General features: G+C 48.1%; 1 protein-coding gene and 1 non-coding gene across 3 annotated transcripts in view; one reads left to right on the plus strand and one right to left on the minus strand.

Annotated features, from left to right (window-relative positions):
* Window positions 1-17,944, minus strand: part of PRKX (protein kinase X-linked) — a 68,722-nt gene that overhangs the window by 11,377 nt on the left and 39,401 nt on the right. For both annotated transcript variants that reach the window (XM_042926544.1, XM_042926546.1), the window contains exons 3-5: window positions 14,087-14,350; window positions 6,760-6,879; window positions 1,244-1,339 (exon numbers count right to left, since the gene is read on the minus strand). In XM_042926544.1, the coding sequence (XP_042782478.1) occupies window positions 1,244-1,339; window positions 6,760-6,879; window positions 14,087-14,350 (480 nt within the window). The remainder of the gene's footprint in view (window positions 1-1,243; window positions 1,340-6,759; window positions 6,880-14,086; window positions 14,351-17,944) is intronic.
* Window positions 1,629-1,713, plus strand: TRNAR-GCG. Its single transcript has one exon. It is a non-coding gene; the product is annotated as a tRNA-Arg (tRNA).

Consider the following 17,944-nt stretch of genomic DNA (forward strand, 5'->3'; position numbering starts at 1 on the left):
CAATCGAAAGACCCACAGCCCAGATTCAAAAACTCCATGACGCAGCTTTCAGTGACTAAGCTTTCCTGATGTGCCTTATGTCCCCGGCTCAGGAGCACATAGCCAGACTCACACCGCGCCCCGGGCTCCATGACCAGCTGGGAAGGCTGAGATCCCAAGACCCGTGGTGATCTATGTAACGGTCCAGGGTCCCAGGGTCCCAGGGTCCCTGGTTGGACCATGGGACGGAAATTCTATACAATATTTTTCATTTCTTTCGAGAGAAAAGAAACCTTTTTGCATGCTGTATCTGTCTTGGCATCTCAGTGTCTTAGTATTCACGGCACAGGGTGTCCCCCTTCTGGATGGTTATTTTTAAATGGAACCTCCTCTTCTTGCTAGTCTTTTAAAGCCTGCCTGGAGGGGCGCCTGGGAGGCTCAGTTGATTGAGCGTCCGACTTCGGCTCAGGTCACGATCTCACGGTTCATGGGTTCGAGCCCCATGTCGGGCTCTGTGCTGACAGCTCGGAGCCTGGAACCTCCTTCGGATTCCGTGTCTCTCCCTCTCTCTGCCCCTCCCCTGCTCACGCTCTGTCTGTCTCTGTCTCTCAAAAATAAATAAACGTGAAAAATAAATTTAAAAAGAAATCATTCTTGTGTTTTTAAAAACTTAGTTTTCCGCACCCCCCTGCCACAGATTTCATGAAATGCATTCCCAAAGTTACTAACACTGAACCCACAGAAAAGTTCTTGCAGCAGATGTTCATCAGTCTAAATTTCAGCGTGAAAGAAAGAATTTAGGAAGGAAAATAATTGAAGCTGGAGAAAAAAAGAAACGTTGCTAAAGCCAGCCATGTTTCTGCCAACCGTAAAACTAGCTAAAGGAGGAGGCCGGGGGGGGGGGGGGGGGGGGGGGGGGGGGCGGACAGGGAGGGGGGACCCTTCTCGTCAAATACCCGAAGGGCTCTCTTAGTAAATGCAATTAACAAATGCCTTCACTGGCTACTTGTAAATGTCATTTCTTTCAAAAGGCATAAAATCTGGCCAAGAGTCGTGAAAAGGGGAAGCATCATTATATGAAAATAATGACAACGTTTTCCCTTCCAGGGGAAAAGAGAATGACCCAAAGAGTTCTGTCACGACACATTCATAATGCAAGATGCTATCCTGCTGGGCAGATGCCGTGTCTGGGAAATCTGATGTCCTTTCTAAATCAACAAGCCCCCACCACCCCCACCATGAGGAGGGAAAACGGTTTACTTACTTTACACTGAAATCCAAATGTCTGGGGAAATCTATTTTGCCCGCGAGAATTTTTTGATAAATGCCAAATGGGTTGTCATCAAAAAACGGAGGAAACCTGTAAGAAAAATAAACATCTATTTTTAGCAGAGAGCAAGCACGGAAAAAATCCTGCTTCCTAACGATTTCCACTCAACACACATGCAGGGCACAATTTGTTGCACATGGACTCCTTCCTTGCACGCTGGGGACGCCAGAATCTTGGGACACACGGAGCACGGCTGGTTCCAGGAGGAAAAGAATGCAGCAGAGGAATGGCCAGCGTAGACAAGGCAATGACCATTAGAGCATGTGATCGCCTGTGGGGGTTGGTCTCTGGCATTAAAAATGTCACCCCATCACGGGGTGCCTGGGTGGCTCAGTTGGTTGAGCATCTGACTGCGGCTCAGGTCATGAGCTCATGGTTCGTGGGTTCGAGCCCCACGTCGGGCTCTGTGCTGAAAGCTCGGAGCCTGGAGCCTGGTTCGGATTCTGTGTCTCCCTCTCTCTCTGGCCCTCCCCTGCTCACACTCTATCTCTCTGTCTCTCTCTCAAAAATAAACATAAAAAACCTTCTTTAATTTATAAAAAGAGAAAGCAACATATGTATCTTCTCTAATATCTTGAAATAGAAAAAAAATCTGAAACAAGTAAGAAATATAGTTAAAACCGCAAGGAGGAAAAAAAATCCAAGAAAATCCAGAAGTGAATCAAGAAATAAATCCCAGATCCCTACCTACATGCCCCGAGGCACAGGCTGTACTTTGGATATGGGCTCATAGTTCCTTCCCAAGGGTAATACCCTCAACTCAAAAGTATAACCGTTAATTGGATTCTTTAGAAGTGGAACTTCTAATTAAGTGAAACACGCAGTGAAAATAACTTATAAAATGCAACTTGCAAATGGTATCCTGATGGAAGATGGCAACTTTCAATACTCCAAATTAATTTCTGACATTAAAAAAAAACAACAGAGAGGTGCCTGGGTGACTCAGTTGGTTGAGCGTCCAACTTTGGCTCAAGTCATGATCTCGCGGTTCGTGGGTTCGAGCCCCGCGTCGGGCCCTGTGCTGACAGCTCAGAGCCTGGAGCCTGATTCTGATTCTGTGTCTCCCTCTCTCTATCCCTCCCTCACTCATGGTTTCTCTCTCTCTCTCTCTCTCTCTCTATCGGTCAAAAATAAACATTAAAAAAAAAAATTGAAAAAAATAAAAACAAATGACAGAAAACAAAAGAGTACAGTTGTTTTTATTTTTTTCAATTTTTTTCACCTTCTTACCCTGCCAATTTGTGAATAGGAGCTTATTTGGAGACTCTTTGAAAATGTGGGTAAGTGAAGGATATGAGATGAGCCGATCCTGATTGAGGATGGCCCTGAATCCAATGGCAGATGTCCTTGTAAGAGACAAAAGAGGACAGACACAGAGGAGAAGTCGCGTGAAGGGAGAGGCAGAGACGGGAGGGACACGGCCACGAGCCCAGGGACGCCTGGAGCTCCAGAAGCTGGAAGAGGCAGGAAGGACCGTCCCCTGGAGCCTGCTGGATCTCAGCAGCCCTGCCTGTGCCTGGATCTCAACCTTCGGGTCTCCAGAACGGAAAAAAACGATAAATTCCTATCCGAAGCCACCATGGTTTTAGCCATCTGTCTTGCCAGCTACTGATACACAGAATAGACCCATTACCTCTGCACGTATATTACAGAGAAGTGGAAAATGGAAAAAACAAAGAACAGAACGGAACGTACAAAAAAAGGAAATTAATGGGCACGTTGAGGGAGAGGAGGCAGGTGAGAAGGAGACGTGGAAAACGCTGCATAAAGGTGAACGTGTGGCCGTGGGTGATGCAGGCATGAAATCGCGTTTTTTTTCTGAAGTGACGTTCCAGATCCATAAACAGAGACTCGGAGCGGCCGGTGATTAGGGTTTGGTGACTCCAACTCTTCCGACCACCGTTGCTTCCAGAGTTACGAGCTGCCTCGTACTGCGAACCCGGCCAGACCAGGCTCGGGAGGAAAGGTCTACACGCACGCAGATTCTCAGCCGGTCCTCACCATCCGACTACGCCTATCAAGTTAACAGCTCCCGAGTCAACCTTCCCTCATCTGCCAGATGCTTTGTGTAACCAGGGTTGGGAGAGTCGTCGTCGTCCGTTCTTGGGTGGCGAGCCCATCTGAGGACACCGGGCCGTATGATTTCATCGGGGAAACGCGCTCGTCCGACACCAGGAGAAAATGTGTCATACGTACCAAACGACCGTTACGGACGGCGTGAAACAAAGTGTTCTCAGGAAGCAGGCATTACAGGACCGCGTCACCGGGAAGCTATGTCAGCAGGAGTTTAACAAGCGGAAAAAGAAGATCATCGCTGCATGATGTCTTTTCCAGATCCGACCCAGCCACCTACACCTTCCAGTAGAATGGATCGTCCAGAAAGAGGCACCACATCGTGCCGTCACGTTCCCCATCACCCTCTTAGAAAACCACACGGGGGGCGAGCCTGGGGGACATGGGTTCGAGGGAAGAGTTTGTCAAGAAGAAAGAACTTTTCTGCAGAGAAAACAGAAAGGGCAGGTGCAACCCGTTCACCATTCTTTTCGCTGCTTTTCCTCAAAGACCTGGGACTTGCGTAGAAAACGTAAAACGTGCATCCTGTAGAAAAAGGGGCAAAGACAACGAGCTGGGCTGTGCGAGGGGGTGAGGGGCCGAGTGTAGGGTAAGAAAGAGTCTGAGGGGCACTCGGTGAAGCCGGCTGGCCACGATTCTCAATACGGGGTCCCAGGGAACCCTAGGGTTCCTGAAGCGTCTTTGAGGAGTTTTGCGATGGCCTTTTTTTTTCTGACGACAGAGCTGAATGTGGATACGTTTTTGTTTTTGTTTTCCCCATCCAACTCCAGCAATGGTGGCCTCGTTGGTGTGTGTGGGGGACAACTCCAGCTCCTGCCAGGGAAATGTCCCCTGGCCAACACAGGGAGCAGCTGGAGGGGGCAAGGAGGAAATTCAGAACGGGTCCAGGTGAGGGCAGAGTCTCGTACAACTGCAGGAGCCAAAGAATGCCCAAGAGGGATCAGCCAGGCTTGCGGCATACACAGTCATCACTGTCAAGAAATCCCTCCAGGGGCGCCTGGGGGGGCTCAGTGGCTTCAGCGTCCGACTTCGGCTCAGGTCATGATCTCGAGGTTTGTGAGTTCGAGCCCCGCGTGGGGCTCTGTGCTGACAGCTCAGAGCCTGGAGCCTGCTTCCGATTCTATGTCTCCCCTCTCTCTCTGCCCCTCCCCTGTTCATGCTCTGTCTCTCTCTGTCTCTCAAAACTAAATAAGCAAAATAAATAAATAAATAAATAAATACTACAAAAAAAAAAAAAAAAGTAAAAGAAATCCCTCCAGAAAACCCAGACTCACTCCAACTGGAGATGTGTAAAACAGAAATACGTTAGTGTAAACGCATACGTACCTGCACTATTTTCTATTCTACTCCTAATATTATATTAGAAATATATTAAAAATCGATGATATTCCATTAAAAAAAGAAACATTCCATTTTCTAATATTCTAATACAGTGTTTTCTAATATTTGAATGGATTATATATATCCTAATAGTATTTTAATCATCCCAATAATTATTTACATTATTATCCTAATATATTCATTCGAATATGTCCTATTATAATCTAATTTTATTTTATTCTATTTAATTCCAATAGTTTCCTTATAGTCTAACAATATGTTCCAAAACTGTACTTACTAACAATATTTCCCATTATTATATTCTGTAAGTAGAATGTATCCTAACAGAACGTACCTAGTAATACAAAGAAAACCTTGCTGGTAACCTCATCTATTAAAGCCCTGGACGCCAAGGTTCATTTATTGTTAAGCAATGGTGACCTCTAGCGGTCAATAATATGAAGGAAGGGATATATGCTGCAGGCCGTCTGAGGGGAATCTGATGAATTTGGACGTATAAATATTCACAACCGTTTTATCTTCTTGATGGATGAACCCTGTGTGTGATTCATATTAACCTTCTGGTCTGCCTGGCACTTCACGGGCTGGGTGTCTATTAAGAAATTTGTTTCTATGTGATTTGCTAGAGACATCTGAGCGAAGAGTTAATGGAAAATACAGAAGACCAGATAGATGACAGATAGGTGATGGGTAATAGATGGATGGATGGATGGATGGGTGGATGGATGGACGGAGAGATGGGAGAGATAGATGGATAGATAGATACATACACAGATGATAGACAGGTAAACAGACAGATGGACAGAAAGATCGGATAGATACATAGACAGGTAGGTAGGTAGATAGGCAGAAAGACAGATAGGTAGGCAGATAGACACGTTGATAGATGATAGATACAGAGATAGATAAATATAGATGGAGAGCTGGATAGATGGATGGATGGATAGACAGACAGACAGGTATATAGAGACAAGTGGATTAGATACACAAACAGGATAGATACACAGAATGCATAGACAGACTGGTAGAGAGGTGATCACAGACGACAGACACATGATAGCTAAAACATGATAAATATATAGGTAAACAGTTGCTAAATACTGAGATAATCAATAGACACACAAAGAAATTCAGGCTTTCACAGATTCCACGCTGGCCACACCCTCCGTGCAGAAATACACCCATTTCCATCATTTTTTTTCAAACCGAAGGGGAAGGTTTCCAGGCAAAAATCTCTGGTCTTGCCCTACAGGGATATCAGATGTGGAATGGGGTCCAGGTTTGGCCAAGCGTCTGCTGACCTCCCCAGAAGGAAACAAGGAAGCTAAAGACAGAGGACAAAGGACAGGGAGCGAGGCCCGCACATCCAGGAGCCCCCGGCCAGTCTCCTGGCACCTGACACACCGGACGCCCGTCGTCCGCACCATCAGACAAGAGCTCTTCCTCCATGGGACCAGGAGGAGTCCCCACGTCCACAGTTGCTAAGCATGGGATGCTTGCTTTATGCTTCTGGTAAAAGAGCATCACACCCACGTCATGCCTAAGCCAGACTGGAGTTTTTCACCATGACGATGCCTTGATAACACGTGAAACACCTCTGGCATCCGGACGACGGGACAGGGTGACTTTGCAAACCTCACGCAAAGCGACCATGGGCACGCTCTCTGCTTACTGGCTCGCTGCTCCTTCATAACGTCCTGAACTCCATGCGGATTTATTTACTTTCATCCGAAACGTGCTGTAATTGCTTAGCTCTGTCCACTGCTCCAAAAGGGTCCAAGCGGAAGACTGAATATTATATTCACGGGAGGCAGGAACACTTAGACACAGGGTAGAGGTCCCAACGGCCGGTGCTTGTGGTGGGCGCTTTTGCTCTTACGAAAGCGCACTTACCTGTGGGTCCCCGTGGCCATGGTGGCACCGACTGGGAAACTGGCACAGGTATTTGCCAGCGGAGAGCACGGTTCTAGAAGCAGGAAAGGGAGGTACCCCGTCAGCAAGTGGACTTCCTTTTTCTCCATGGGAGCCCTACTCACCCCGAATGCATCTCAAATATCAGGATGCCAAGCGCCCACCAGTCCACAGCTCTCCCATGGCCCTTGCTCTGGATGACTTCGGGGGCCAGGTACTCGGGCGTGCCACAAAGCGTCCACGTCCTGGGGACAGAGAACAGCACGCACAGAAGAGTTAGCTGGGCTCGGCGAATGCGTGCGTCTCAGGAGGACCGCGCGTGACAATGGCTTCGGCCAGCACAGCCATGTCCCTCCCCATCCCGCAGACACACCGCGCTGGACAGAGATACTGGCATTGTGGACCAGGATTGGTTCCCTTACCAACACTCATCTATCCCGATACAAGCAAAAATACACGCTCGGTTTGACCACCACCCGCCGTTGGCTGTCGCTTCACCATTATTACTCGAAACGCAAAAAAGCCACAGTACTGGTTTTCCTAGGAAATGATACGGAAAACAAATGCAAGAATTCGTTCATAACCTCCTGTCTTGGGGGTCCCATCAAGAGCCCCCAGCAACAAAGTACTTCTGTCCTCGGGGAGGAAGTGCTGTGAACTTTCCACCTGTTCCCAAAAAGATCTGACGCATTTTCAAGGTGTCTGTGGCTTCAAGGTCATGTTAGTCTCCCCAGTGGCTTCTAGAAATCCTGAGGTTAAGGTACCCTGGGATATTTGGGGTTGAAATGGAGCAAGGGGGGGGGGCTTTGGGAAGGATTTTCTCCACAGAGGAGGTGAGACTTGCCAAAAATGTAGCTTCTAGCCCCACGCAGAGGACCGTGGGCTGAAAGTGAGGGAACCGCAGAATGTCATCATCCGAGGCCCCCCGGTCACGGTGCTTTGTTACGGCAGCTGTGGGAAAGGCACGCACTCCCCAAGCCGGCCACTCACACGAAGAACCTTCCTTCTGAAGCACGTGCGGGCTGGACCCGCACGTTCTACGGGACACGGTGTGTCGTCTAAGGGAACATAAGCCAACTGAAGGCAGGGAACAGAAAACCTCTGAAAACCCAAGTTTGGAGGTCCAGAAGATGGTCATACTGACTCCCACATGGTCCCGCTGGATGGCTGACGACCCCTCGCCCACTAAGACTCTGACACGTGAGACCCTGAGCCCATCTCCAGAACACCTCTGCCCACCTTGCCAACTTACGGGCTCCCAAGGCTGCCTGAAGCCAGCTGGCAATCGGCCAGCTCCTAAATGCACAGGTGGCCGCATTATATATACATTAGGTACAGCGTCTCCACTTCCACTTGGAAAGGGGAGTATCTTTCTGGCTCTGTCCTAGCGTAAGGGGCACAGAGGGAATTTCTAAGTGGCCTGGGGTAGGCGGACGCCTCTCTAGAGGAAGAGCCTCTGGCAAAAGCGTCTGGTGCTTCTTGGCTGCACAGAGAGGCGTAAATTGCAACAGAGAGCTTCGGACCTCAGTAAGTAGGTAAAGACAGACAGACAGCCCTGGATGTTACGCAGACACCGCCGGTGCAGGCTGTGAATTGTCTATGCACCTGGTCTCGTGTCTCTCAGCTCACTCGGCTCTTGGAGAGAAGGCAAGGGGACACCCGAGGTTCTCCGTTTGTGCACGGCTATCACTTCCACTGCCGTGGGCGCGTTAACGGAAGAAAAACACGACTCTGCAAAGCGCACCTCGAATCGCTCGTCATGGCGCCTGTACAGAGGTGAACGGTCTTCCCCCAAAAGTCCTAAACCCCAGAGCCCGTGAATGTGATCTTATTTGGAAATAGGATCTTGCTGATGGAATCAAGTTAAGACGAGGTAATATTGGATGAAGATAGACTAACTCAGTAACTGGTGTCCTTATAAGGAGGGGGACAGACACAAGACATCTCTTTCTACCGTGTGAGGACACGGTGAGGAGGCAGCCATCAATCCTATCATACTAGGATCTCACTCTCCTGACCTCATTTAACCTCAAGTACCTCCTAAAAGCAGTATATCCAAACGCAGTCACTTCGGGGGGTTAAAGTTTCAATATATGAATTCTGGAGAGACACAATTCAGTCCACAGTAATGGTGGTGATGGAGATGGTTGTGATGGTGATGACGGTGATGATGACGGTGAGGATATTGATGATGATGGTGATGGTGATGATGACTGTCATAGTGATGATGGTCATGGTGGTGATGGTCATGGCAGTGATGGTCGTGGTGGTGATCTCGGCGATCATGGTGATCATAGTGATGATGATGGTCATGGTGATGATGATGGTCAAGGTGATGATGACAGTCATAGTGATGATGGTCAGGGTGATGATGATGGTCATAGTGATGATGGTCAAGGTGATGATGATGGTCACAGTGATGACGGTCAAGGTGATGATGACGGTCATAGTGATGATGGTCAAGATGATGATGGTCAAGGTGATGATGATGATGGTCACAGTGATGATGGTCAAGGTGATGATGATGGTCAAGGTGATGATGATGATGGTCACAATGATGATGGTCAAGGTGATGATGATGATGGTCACAGTGATGATGGTCAAGGTGATGATGATGATGGTCACAGTGATGATGGTCAAGGTGATGACGATGGTCAAGGTGATGATGACGGTCATAGTGATGATGGTCATGGTGATGATGATGATGGTCACAGTGATGATGACGGTCATAGTGATGATGGTCAAGGTGATGATGATGATGGTCAAGGTGATGATGATGATGGTCACAGTGATGATGGTCAAGGTGATGATGATGGTCAAGGTGATGATGACAGTCATAGTGATGATGGTCAAGGTGATAATGATGATGGTCACAGTGATGATGGTCAAGGTGATGATGATGGTCATGGTGATGATGACAGTCATAGTGATGATGGTCATGGTGGTGATCTCGGCAATCATGGTGGTCATGATGGTCAAGGTGGTGACGATGGTCACAGTGATGATGGTCAAGGTGATGATGATGGTGGTCCTAGTGATGGCGGTCATGGTGGTGATGGTGATGGTGGTGATCTTGGTGATCATGGTGGTCATGATGGTCAAGGTGATGATGATAATGGTGGTGATGGTGATGAAGGTGATGACAATGGATGGTCATAGTGGTAATGATGGTGATGCTGATGGCAGGGATGATAAAGTCAAAAGCAACATATGTATGCTCAGTGCTTACTATGTGCCTGGAACTGTCCTAAGTATGTACTTTCCAATTAGCAGATCCATCCATTCTTACCAACAATCCTAAGGAGTAGGAATAATTTTCACTTCACCGATGAGCAAAGCAGTGGATGGCAAATATCCTCAGGGCATTGGGGTGCCTGGGAGGTTCAGTCGGTTGAGCGTGGGACTTCGGCTCAGGTCATGATCTCACAGCTCATGGGTTCAAGCCCTGCATTGGGCTCTGTGCTGACAGCTCGGAGCCTGAAGCCTGCTTCGGATTCTGTGTCTCCCTCTCCCTCTGCCCCTCACCTGCTCTCTATCTCTCTCTCTCAAAAATAAACATCAAAAAAAATGTGATAAAGTATTGATGTTATTTTTTTAAATCATTCTCCATTAGAGATAGCATGGTGAGTAATTACTTTAAAATGTACCAAACAGTGGCGCCTGGGTGGCTCAGTCAGTTGAGCGTCTGACTCTTGGTTTTGGCTCAGATCAGGATCTCACCGTTCATGAGATCAAGCCCCAAGTCAAGCTCTGTGCTGACAGAGCAGAGCCTGCTTGGGATTCTCTCTCTCCTTCTCTCTACTCTTCCCCCACTTGCTCTGTCTGTCTCAAAATAAATAAACTTAAAAAAAAGTTTGAAAAAATAAAAAATAAATAATGTAAGAAACAAAAATGTGGGAGAGGTAAAAACTCAAATCAGGTTGAGCACTGGGTGCTGTATGGAAACCAATTTGACAATACATTTCATAATAAAAAAAATAAATAAATAAAGCCAAAAAAAAAAAAAAACCCTCAAATCAGGTGGCAAAGGTTTGATGCCCACTGAATCTGGGTGAGAGGCATACAGGATTCAAGGTCAACAATTCTCTCCCCTCTGGTGGGTGTTTGAGAACGTTAAGGAACTATTGTTAAAGACTGGGAACAATGTTACTTATTACTAGCAAGATGTCAGGCACAAAAATCCAAAGGATGGCACTCAATGAAACATGTGAATTTTAAAAACTACAGAGGCGCCTGGGTAGCTCAGTCGGTTAGGCATCCGACTTCGGCTCAGGTCGTGATCTCGCGGTTCATGAGTTCGAGCTCCGCATCGGGCTCTGTGCTGACACCTCAGAGCCTGGAGCCTGCTTCAGGCTCAGTGTCTCCCTCTCTCTCTGCCCCTCCCTCACTCACTCTCTCTCTCAATGTCTCAAAAATAAACACAAAAAAAATTTTTTTAAACTACAACAGAATAACTGAAGTAAATGCGTCAGTATTTTCTTTTGATCACTTCAGAAAATGAAAAATAATTCTAGCGTGCCCCTTCATCTGCTAGGAAAGCTACATGCAGAATAGAAAGTGTGTGATAAATAGTTTCACGCAACAATAAGAAACACCAGTGTAAAAAGAACTCACTCTAAGAAAATAAGAGTTCTGTAAAATTAAGACACAGGAGGGAAAAAATACACCTGCTATTGAGAACCGAGGGAAAGCTTAAAAAATTCAGTCACTACGAAAGAAGCAGGTGGACTACCGAATTACGTGCTCAACCACACTGCACGCGATGTTATTAAAAAGACAGGAGAAACACACTTTTCCACATTATGTGTTCAAAACCATTCTTGCAGGAGCACCTGGGTGGCTCAGTCGGTTAAGCGTCCGACTTCGGCTCAGGCCGTAATCTCGCGGCTCGTGGGTTCTAGCCCCGCATCGGGCTCTGCGCTGACAGCTCAGAGCCTGGAGCCTGCTTCGGATTCTGTGTCTCCCTCTCTCTCTGGGTCTCTTACACTCACACTCTGTCTCTCTCTCTCTCAAAAATAAATAAAAACATTAAAAAAATTTTAATAAAAAACAAAAAACATTACTGCAGATGAGTCTGTGGTTGGTTCCACGTCTTCTGGGCTGATCCCTGTGGACGTTTCCTTCCACCTTTATGCAAAAATCAGGTCTGTTGTCGAATCCTGAACCAGAAGAGAGGACGTGACTATGTGCCCACGGGCACCACGGGTCCAGAGCTGGCCCAGAAGGGAGAGACTTCACCAAGCAAATCAAGAACAATTAGGAAGAAGGGGGGGTCGGGGGGAGTGTTTTTGTGGTCTACACGGCCCATGCCTGGAAAATGAAGTTGTTTGTAAAAGCAATAGATCGAGATGGTAATGAGGCCTTCTTTCCCCGAACTCAACGTCTTAAGTAAATTAACTGCGTGATGTTATCTACACCACCACCGTCATCCATTTAGTCTTAAATGGACACGATGGGGTAACTGCAGAGGAACACCGCTCGCCAAACTTAGAAGCAAGCGAATGCGTGAAACATTTTAAGGCGGGATGGTTGGAATCAGACTTCCAAATAAAAGGACTTAAAGAAAACAAAAAGCGGAGAAGGGGGTGTAAGGACTTTCTACGACGTGATGCCAACGGGGGACGGCCCCAATATTCTAAACCAGCTACGATGTGTTAATAGGGTCTCCGTTCACAGGGGTATGGAAGACCAGTTTGCTTTTATGGGCCTTATTCTTACAAAGGGAATACGGGAAATTCCACAGGGGATAATCAGATGGAAGTTGACGGCATCACAACGTGCAAAACTGCTTCCGACCAAAATCAACGTTCTCATAAATGCAGACGTTTCCATAACATGAGGAATAGAATTATCACCTTAGCCATCCCCACGTCATCAAGAAATGGAAAAATATGAGGAGATTTTTCTTTTCTTTCTTTCTTTTCTTTTTTTTTTTAAGATTTTATTTGTACGTAATCTCTACACCCAACATGGGGTTCAAACTCACAACCCTGAGATCATGACCTGGAATGACTATGGAATTGAAATTTTAATCCACTTTTAATGAATTTAAACTTAAAACTTGTTTAATGTTTATTCATTTTTGAGAGAGACAGAGTGCGAGCCGGGGAGGGGTTAGACAGAGAGGGAGACACAGAATCCAAAGCAGGCTCCAGGCTCTGAGCCATCAGCCCAGAGCCTGACGCGGGGCTCGAACTCACGGACCGCGAGATCGTGACCTGAGCTAAAGTCGGCCGCTTAACCGACTGAGCCACCCAGGCGCCCCTACACTTAAATTTAAAACCCAATACTCACTACAGTTGCTGAGAAAGTTTCCAGTATTTTTGGAAAGCCTGGCCATGTGCGTCTATCTTCCCAACTGTAAATTTTATGGGTTAAAGCACAGAGTAAGTGTTTCTGATGAAAATGTAGTACCCTGAGACGCACCAAAAATTCACGTAAACGCGCCCAACTGTTTGCAGGGGTTATGTGTTGGAATAATCATATTTGAGATGCAGTGGGTTAAGTATGCTATCTTATTAAAATTTTACTTTTTAAAACAAGGCTTCTTGGGGCACCTGGGTGACTCAGTATGTGGGGCTTGTCGGGGTCTAAAGGTTTGGTTTTGGATAGAATTTTAGATTCTGACTCCAAAGAGGCAAGTAAGGCGAAGGATATAGAGACGGGTGTGGAAAACTTTCTTTCACGCTGTGTAGATACTCCCATCACATCGCACATCAGTTTTGTAGGTTTTTTTGTTTCTTTTGTTTTCAGGTTATTTGGATGAAATATTTTTGATGAAATATCTGATGAGGTATTTTTGATGAAATATGCCACGAATGCGCCGGGCTTAAATGCATGGGATTTACGGTACTGTCTGCCCTGAATTGTATCTATAAAGGCTGAATTACTCCTCATGAAGAGAGAATATGGTCTCTGTGATTCGCGGCACCTAAAGACCCGTGGAAATCAACACACACTGGCATTACAGGTGCATTACCCTCCCTTAAGCTAAAGGCTGGACGTTTATACGTTGTATATTCTATAATCGTACACACTAGGTCCGAACATGTCCTCAGCTAAATGGAGCACGGCAGATCATGGGGAGAAGCGCACCCAAAAAAAGGCATCGTATGCCCAACTGCGTAAGATTTCACCTTATAGAATTATTGTTTGCTCCTGGAACTCAACTCAGCCCCATCCAGCATCTGTGCTCTTACTCTCACGGTCGCTCAAAAATCATAAGCATTCAAGAAAATTTTTAAAAAAAAAAGAAATGGCTGGGGTGGGGGGGAGGGGAGAGAGCTCTGTGCACAGTACACGTGCACCTGTATAATTGTGATAAAAAGAATCAGTAATTCGACATACACCCCCGCACACTTGTCAAGGGCTGGAATCAAAAAGGCAAGACAGGACAGGTGTTGTCCAGGATGCGGAGAAAGGGGAAACGTGAAAGTGAAAACGGTCACTTACTTGTCTACCAGTTTCTTGGCGAACCCAAAGTCGGTGAGCTTGATGTGGCCATCCCTGTCCAGCAGTATGTTTTCCGGCTTCAAGTCCCTGTAGACGATCTCCTTTGAGTGCAGGTACTCAATGGCGCAGACGATCTCCGCGGAGTAGAACAGCCCGGTGCTGCTGGAGAAGCGGCCTCGCTTCCGCAGGTAGCTGAAAAGCTCGCCGCCGGGCACGAACTCCATGAGCATGTACAGGAAGCGCTCATCGTGGCACGTCCAGAACCTGCGGGACGGCACATGGGAGTCAGAGCCGCGCCAGGGACACACAGACGTTAGGGCGCGGGCGTGAACGGACAGTAAGATGCCATATGGACAGGAGCGCGGGGCGGGCTCAGTCGGTTAAGGATCTAGCTCTTCATTTCGGCTCAACTCACGATCTCATGGTTCATGGGTTTGACCCCTGCATCAGGCTCTGCACTGGCAGTAAACAGCCTGTTTCAGATTCTTTCTCTCTCTCTCTCTTGCTCTCTGCCCCTTCCCCACTCTCTCTCTGTAAATAAATAAATAAACCTAAAAAAAAGAAAGATGCTGTATAGTTATTGAGATATTCATATACGGGAACAGATGCTTGAATATGCGTATGTAGATGTAATCTGCTACCATGTTTTTTGTTTGTTTGTTTTTTGCTGTTTATTTTACTTCTGAGACACAGAGCGCGCGCATGGGGGAGGGACAGAGGCAGAGGGATACACAGAATCCGAAGCGGGTTCTGTGCTAAGCAGAGAGTCCAATGAGGGGCTCGGACTCACAAACTGTGAGATCATGACCTGAGCTGAAGTCAGCCAGTTCACCAACTGAGCCCCAAGAGCATGTTGTGATAACAAAGTGTCCCCCAGGCTGAATTCTGTCACCCAAAATTATATGCAGAAGCCCTATGCCCAGGACCTCAAAATGTGATCGTATTAGGGGATAAGGTCCTTAAAGAGGAGATTAAGGTAAAATGAGCTCACCAGGGTGGGCTCTGATCCCACAGGACTGGGGACCCTTGTAACAGGTGACAGGAGGAAGCAGCCTCATGACCAAACGAGAAAAAGTGCAATTATGCACCAAGAACCCCCCCTGCTTGGAGAAGCGGGCTCGGGGCGTCCACCTCCAGCAGAGGGTCCTGCCTGCTGGGACGGGCCGTGCCAACAAGATAAAGACGAAGCCACACACGGGGGGACAGCTCGCCAGGACCGGAAAGATGCACTCGAGAGAAAATCATAAAGGAAGAAGCGTGCACAGGGGTCGGGAGAGGAGGTCACGCAGAGAAACACAAACCCGAGGCAGAAGGGAGGAAACCTTCCCCATCCCGGAAAGGGGAAGCCCTGCTGTGCCGAAGGGAAGCATTTAAAACACATGTTTAGGGGCGCCCGGGGGGCTCAGTCGTTTAAGCGTCCGATTTTAGCTCAGGTCACGTGATCTCGTGACCTTGTGAGTTCGAGCCCCGCGTCGGGCTCTGTGCTGACAGCTCGGAGCCTGGAGCCTGTTTCGGATTGTCTCCCCCTCTCTCTGCCCGTCCCCTGCTCATTGTCTGTCTCTCTCAACAATAAACGAACGTTAGAAAAATAAGAAATGAAATCAAAATTAAAACACATGTTCCTTTTGCCGACCACTGACGGGTACACATGCTACCAAGCCACGGTCGTATACACAAAAGGCGTCCGTGAAATGCGTGTGCAAATGCACAGCGCCTTCGGGGTGAGGATGCCTTTCGGGACGGCACCTGTTCGCTCGCGGCCTCTGCACGGATGCCGTGTTGTCTCCAAGGTGGTACAGGGAGTGCAGACGTGAGGACGTGCAGGAAGTCCCTGTTTCACTTATTGAGAGCCGAGCCCGGGTCTCCTGCTTCCCCTTCTCGCTTCCTGCCGCTGGGAGGGTCCATGATGTGCGGGATTGAGGCGTGAAGGCATATGGGGAGCACGAACGGTGTTGGCAGGGGCGGGGGTCCTGTTCTGCTGCTCTTCAGACTTTCTGGAGAAATCTTTTTGCAGTGACACAGGTTGACCAGACGGCCACGTTCTCTCTAGCATTGAAAGTCCAGAGGAGTATTTCCTTGCGGCCACACGCCCTTGACTTCTTTTTTTTCATTTTTTTTTTTAAGGATTATTTATTATTGAGAGACAGAGAGACACAGAGCATGAGCAGGGGAGGGGCAGAGAGATGGAGAGACCCAGAATCTGAAACAGGATCCAGGCTCCGAGCTGTCAGCACAGAGCCCGACGCGGGGCTCGAGACCGTGACCCCAGCCGACATCGGACCCTTAACCGACTGGGCCACCGACTGACTTCTTGATTAGTACAGCAAGAACATTCCTTCCGGGGAGGCTTCACTACCAAGGCTCGGTGTCACAAATGCATATGGCAGGCACACTCTGCTGTCGTGGGGATCCGACAATGAATCCACCGTTCTGGTGAGCAAATATGGTCTAGGCTCCAGATAGCACCGGGGTGGTACACGTGTAGAATGAAAGCTGTATGTAAGCCCCTGACGTTCTGGATTTCTCTGGAACAGGACGGGTGGTAAATTTGGCTAGAACCCATGGGAAAAAGCATGGTGTTCCGGAGTTTGGGCATGGCGCTCAGCCCTTGAAAAGACCCCAAGTGGCCAAAACTACGCAGGTCACGGCACTAGCGTGTTCTACAGCTGTGAATTTGGTTGAAAAGCTGAAAAAATACGCAGAACCCTACCTTCCCACCTCTCAAATGAGTAAGTACGTGCATGCATGTGCACGCACATGCGCACACAGTCTCTTCATCAATTAGGATGCACCCATTCTGTGGATATATCCTATTGTCGCTCCTACGGATTCACAGCCAGGATCATAATCCACGCAGAGCCTTTCTCAGCTCTAGAGAACAATGCACCGCCATGTTTTCATGCAACCTGATTTCACCCTTCAAAGGCACAGGAGAGAATTCACAATGGGGGAGATTAGAACAGGGCCAAGAGACAGCCAGTGGTAAGGAATGAAAGGGAGCTTTGGGGATTAATCAGCCAAGTGGAAGGTGCATAGATCCAAGGACTGTATGGGTGGAGACCAGGAGATCCAGGCAGAAGGAGTGGGTCGACGAGAGCAGTCTGTCACCTGCGTTCCAGCTGAACTGCAATTTGGGGCACGAGTGGGTTGAGATATAGATATATCTGGGCAAAGATAGGACTTAGTGTCTACCCTTCTGCTCCCAATTTCAACACGCATCGCTGTTCTTTCCCCCACACCATGAAGCGATTCTGGGACACCAACCCAGCACCCTACAATTCAACTCAATTCCGACACGGTCGACCTGGAGACCACAGAGATCCCGCAGGAGAAGGGCGCAGTCCTACAACAATGGCCCAACAGACACTTCAGACGCCAATTCCAAGTCCGGCTTGTCACCTGTGCTTGTGACTGACCCGCTAGAGACGAGAGGTTCCCAAGACCCCTCCTTGGGTTCCATTAATCTGCTAGAGCGGTTCACAGAGCTCAGGGGAAACACATAACGAGGTAAATCACCGGCTTCAGATAAAGAGACAGAAGCCAGGAATGGCCGAGATGGAAGAGAAGCGGGGGGTCAAGGTGCGGGGAACCGTCCGTGCTCTCTCCAGGTGAGCAGTCTCCTCCAAATCTCCCAAGTTCACCAACCAACTCGGAAACTCCCAAACCCCGTCTTTCTGGGATTTCATAGAGGCTTCATCCAGTAGGCGAGGTTGATGAAATCATTGGCCTTTGGGGATTAACGCAAACTCCAGCCTCTCTCCCCTCCCCGGAGATGTGGGGTGGGTCTGAGCAGCCCAAGCCTCCAATTACAGGATTAGTTTCCCCGGCAACCAGCCCTCTGCCCTGGGGGGGGGGGGG

Source organism: Panthera leo, chromosome Y (assembly GCF_018350215.1).
Source record: "Panthera leo isolate Ple1 chromosome Y, P.leo_Ple1_pat1.1, whole genome shotgun sequence".
NCBI classification, from domain to species: domain Eukaryota; kingdom Metazoa; phylum Chordata; class Mammalia; order Carnivora; family Felidae; genus Panthera; species Panthera leo.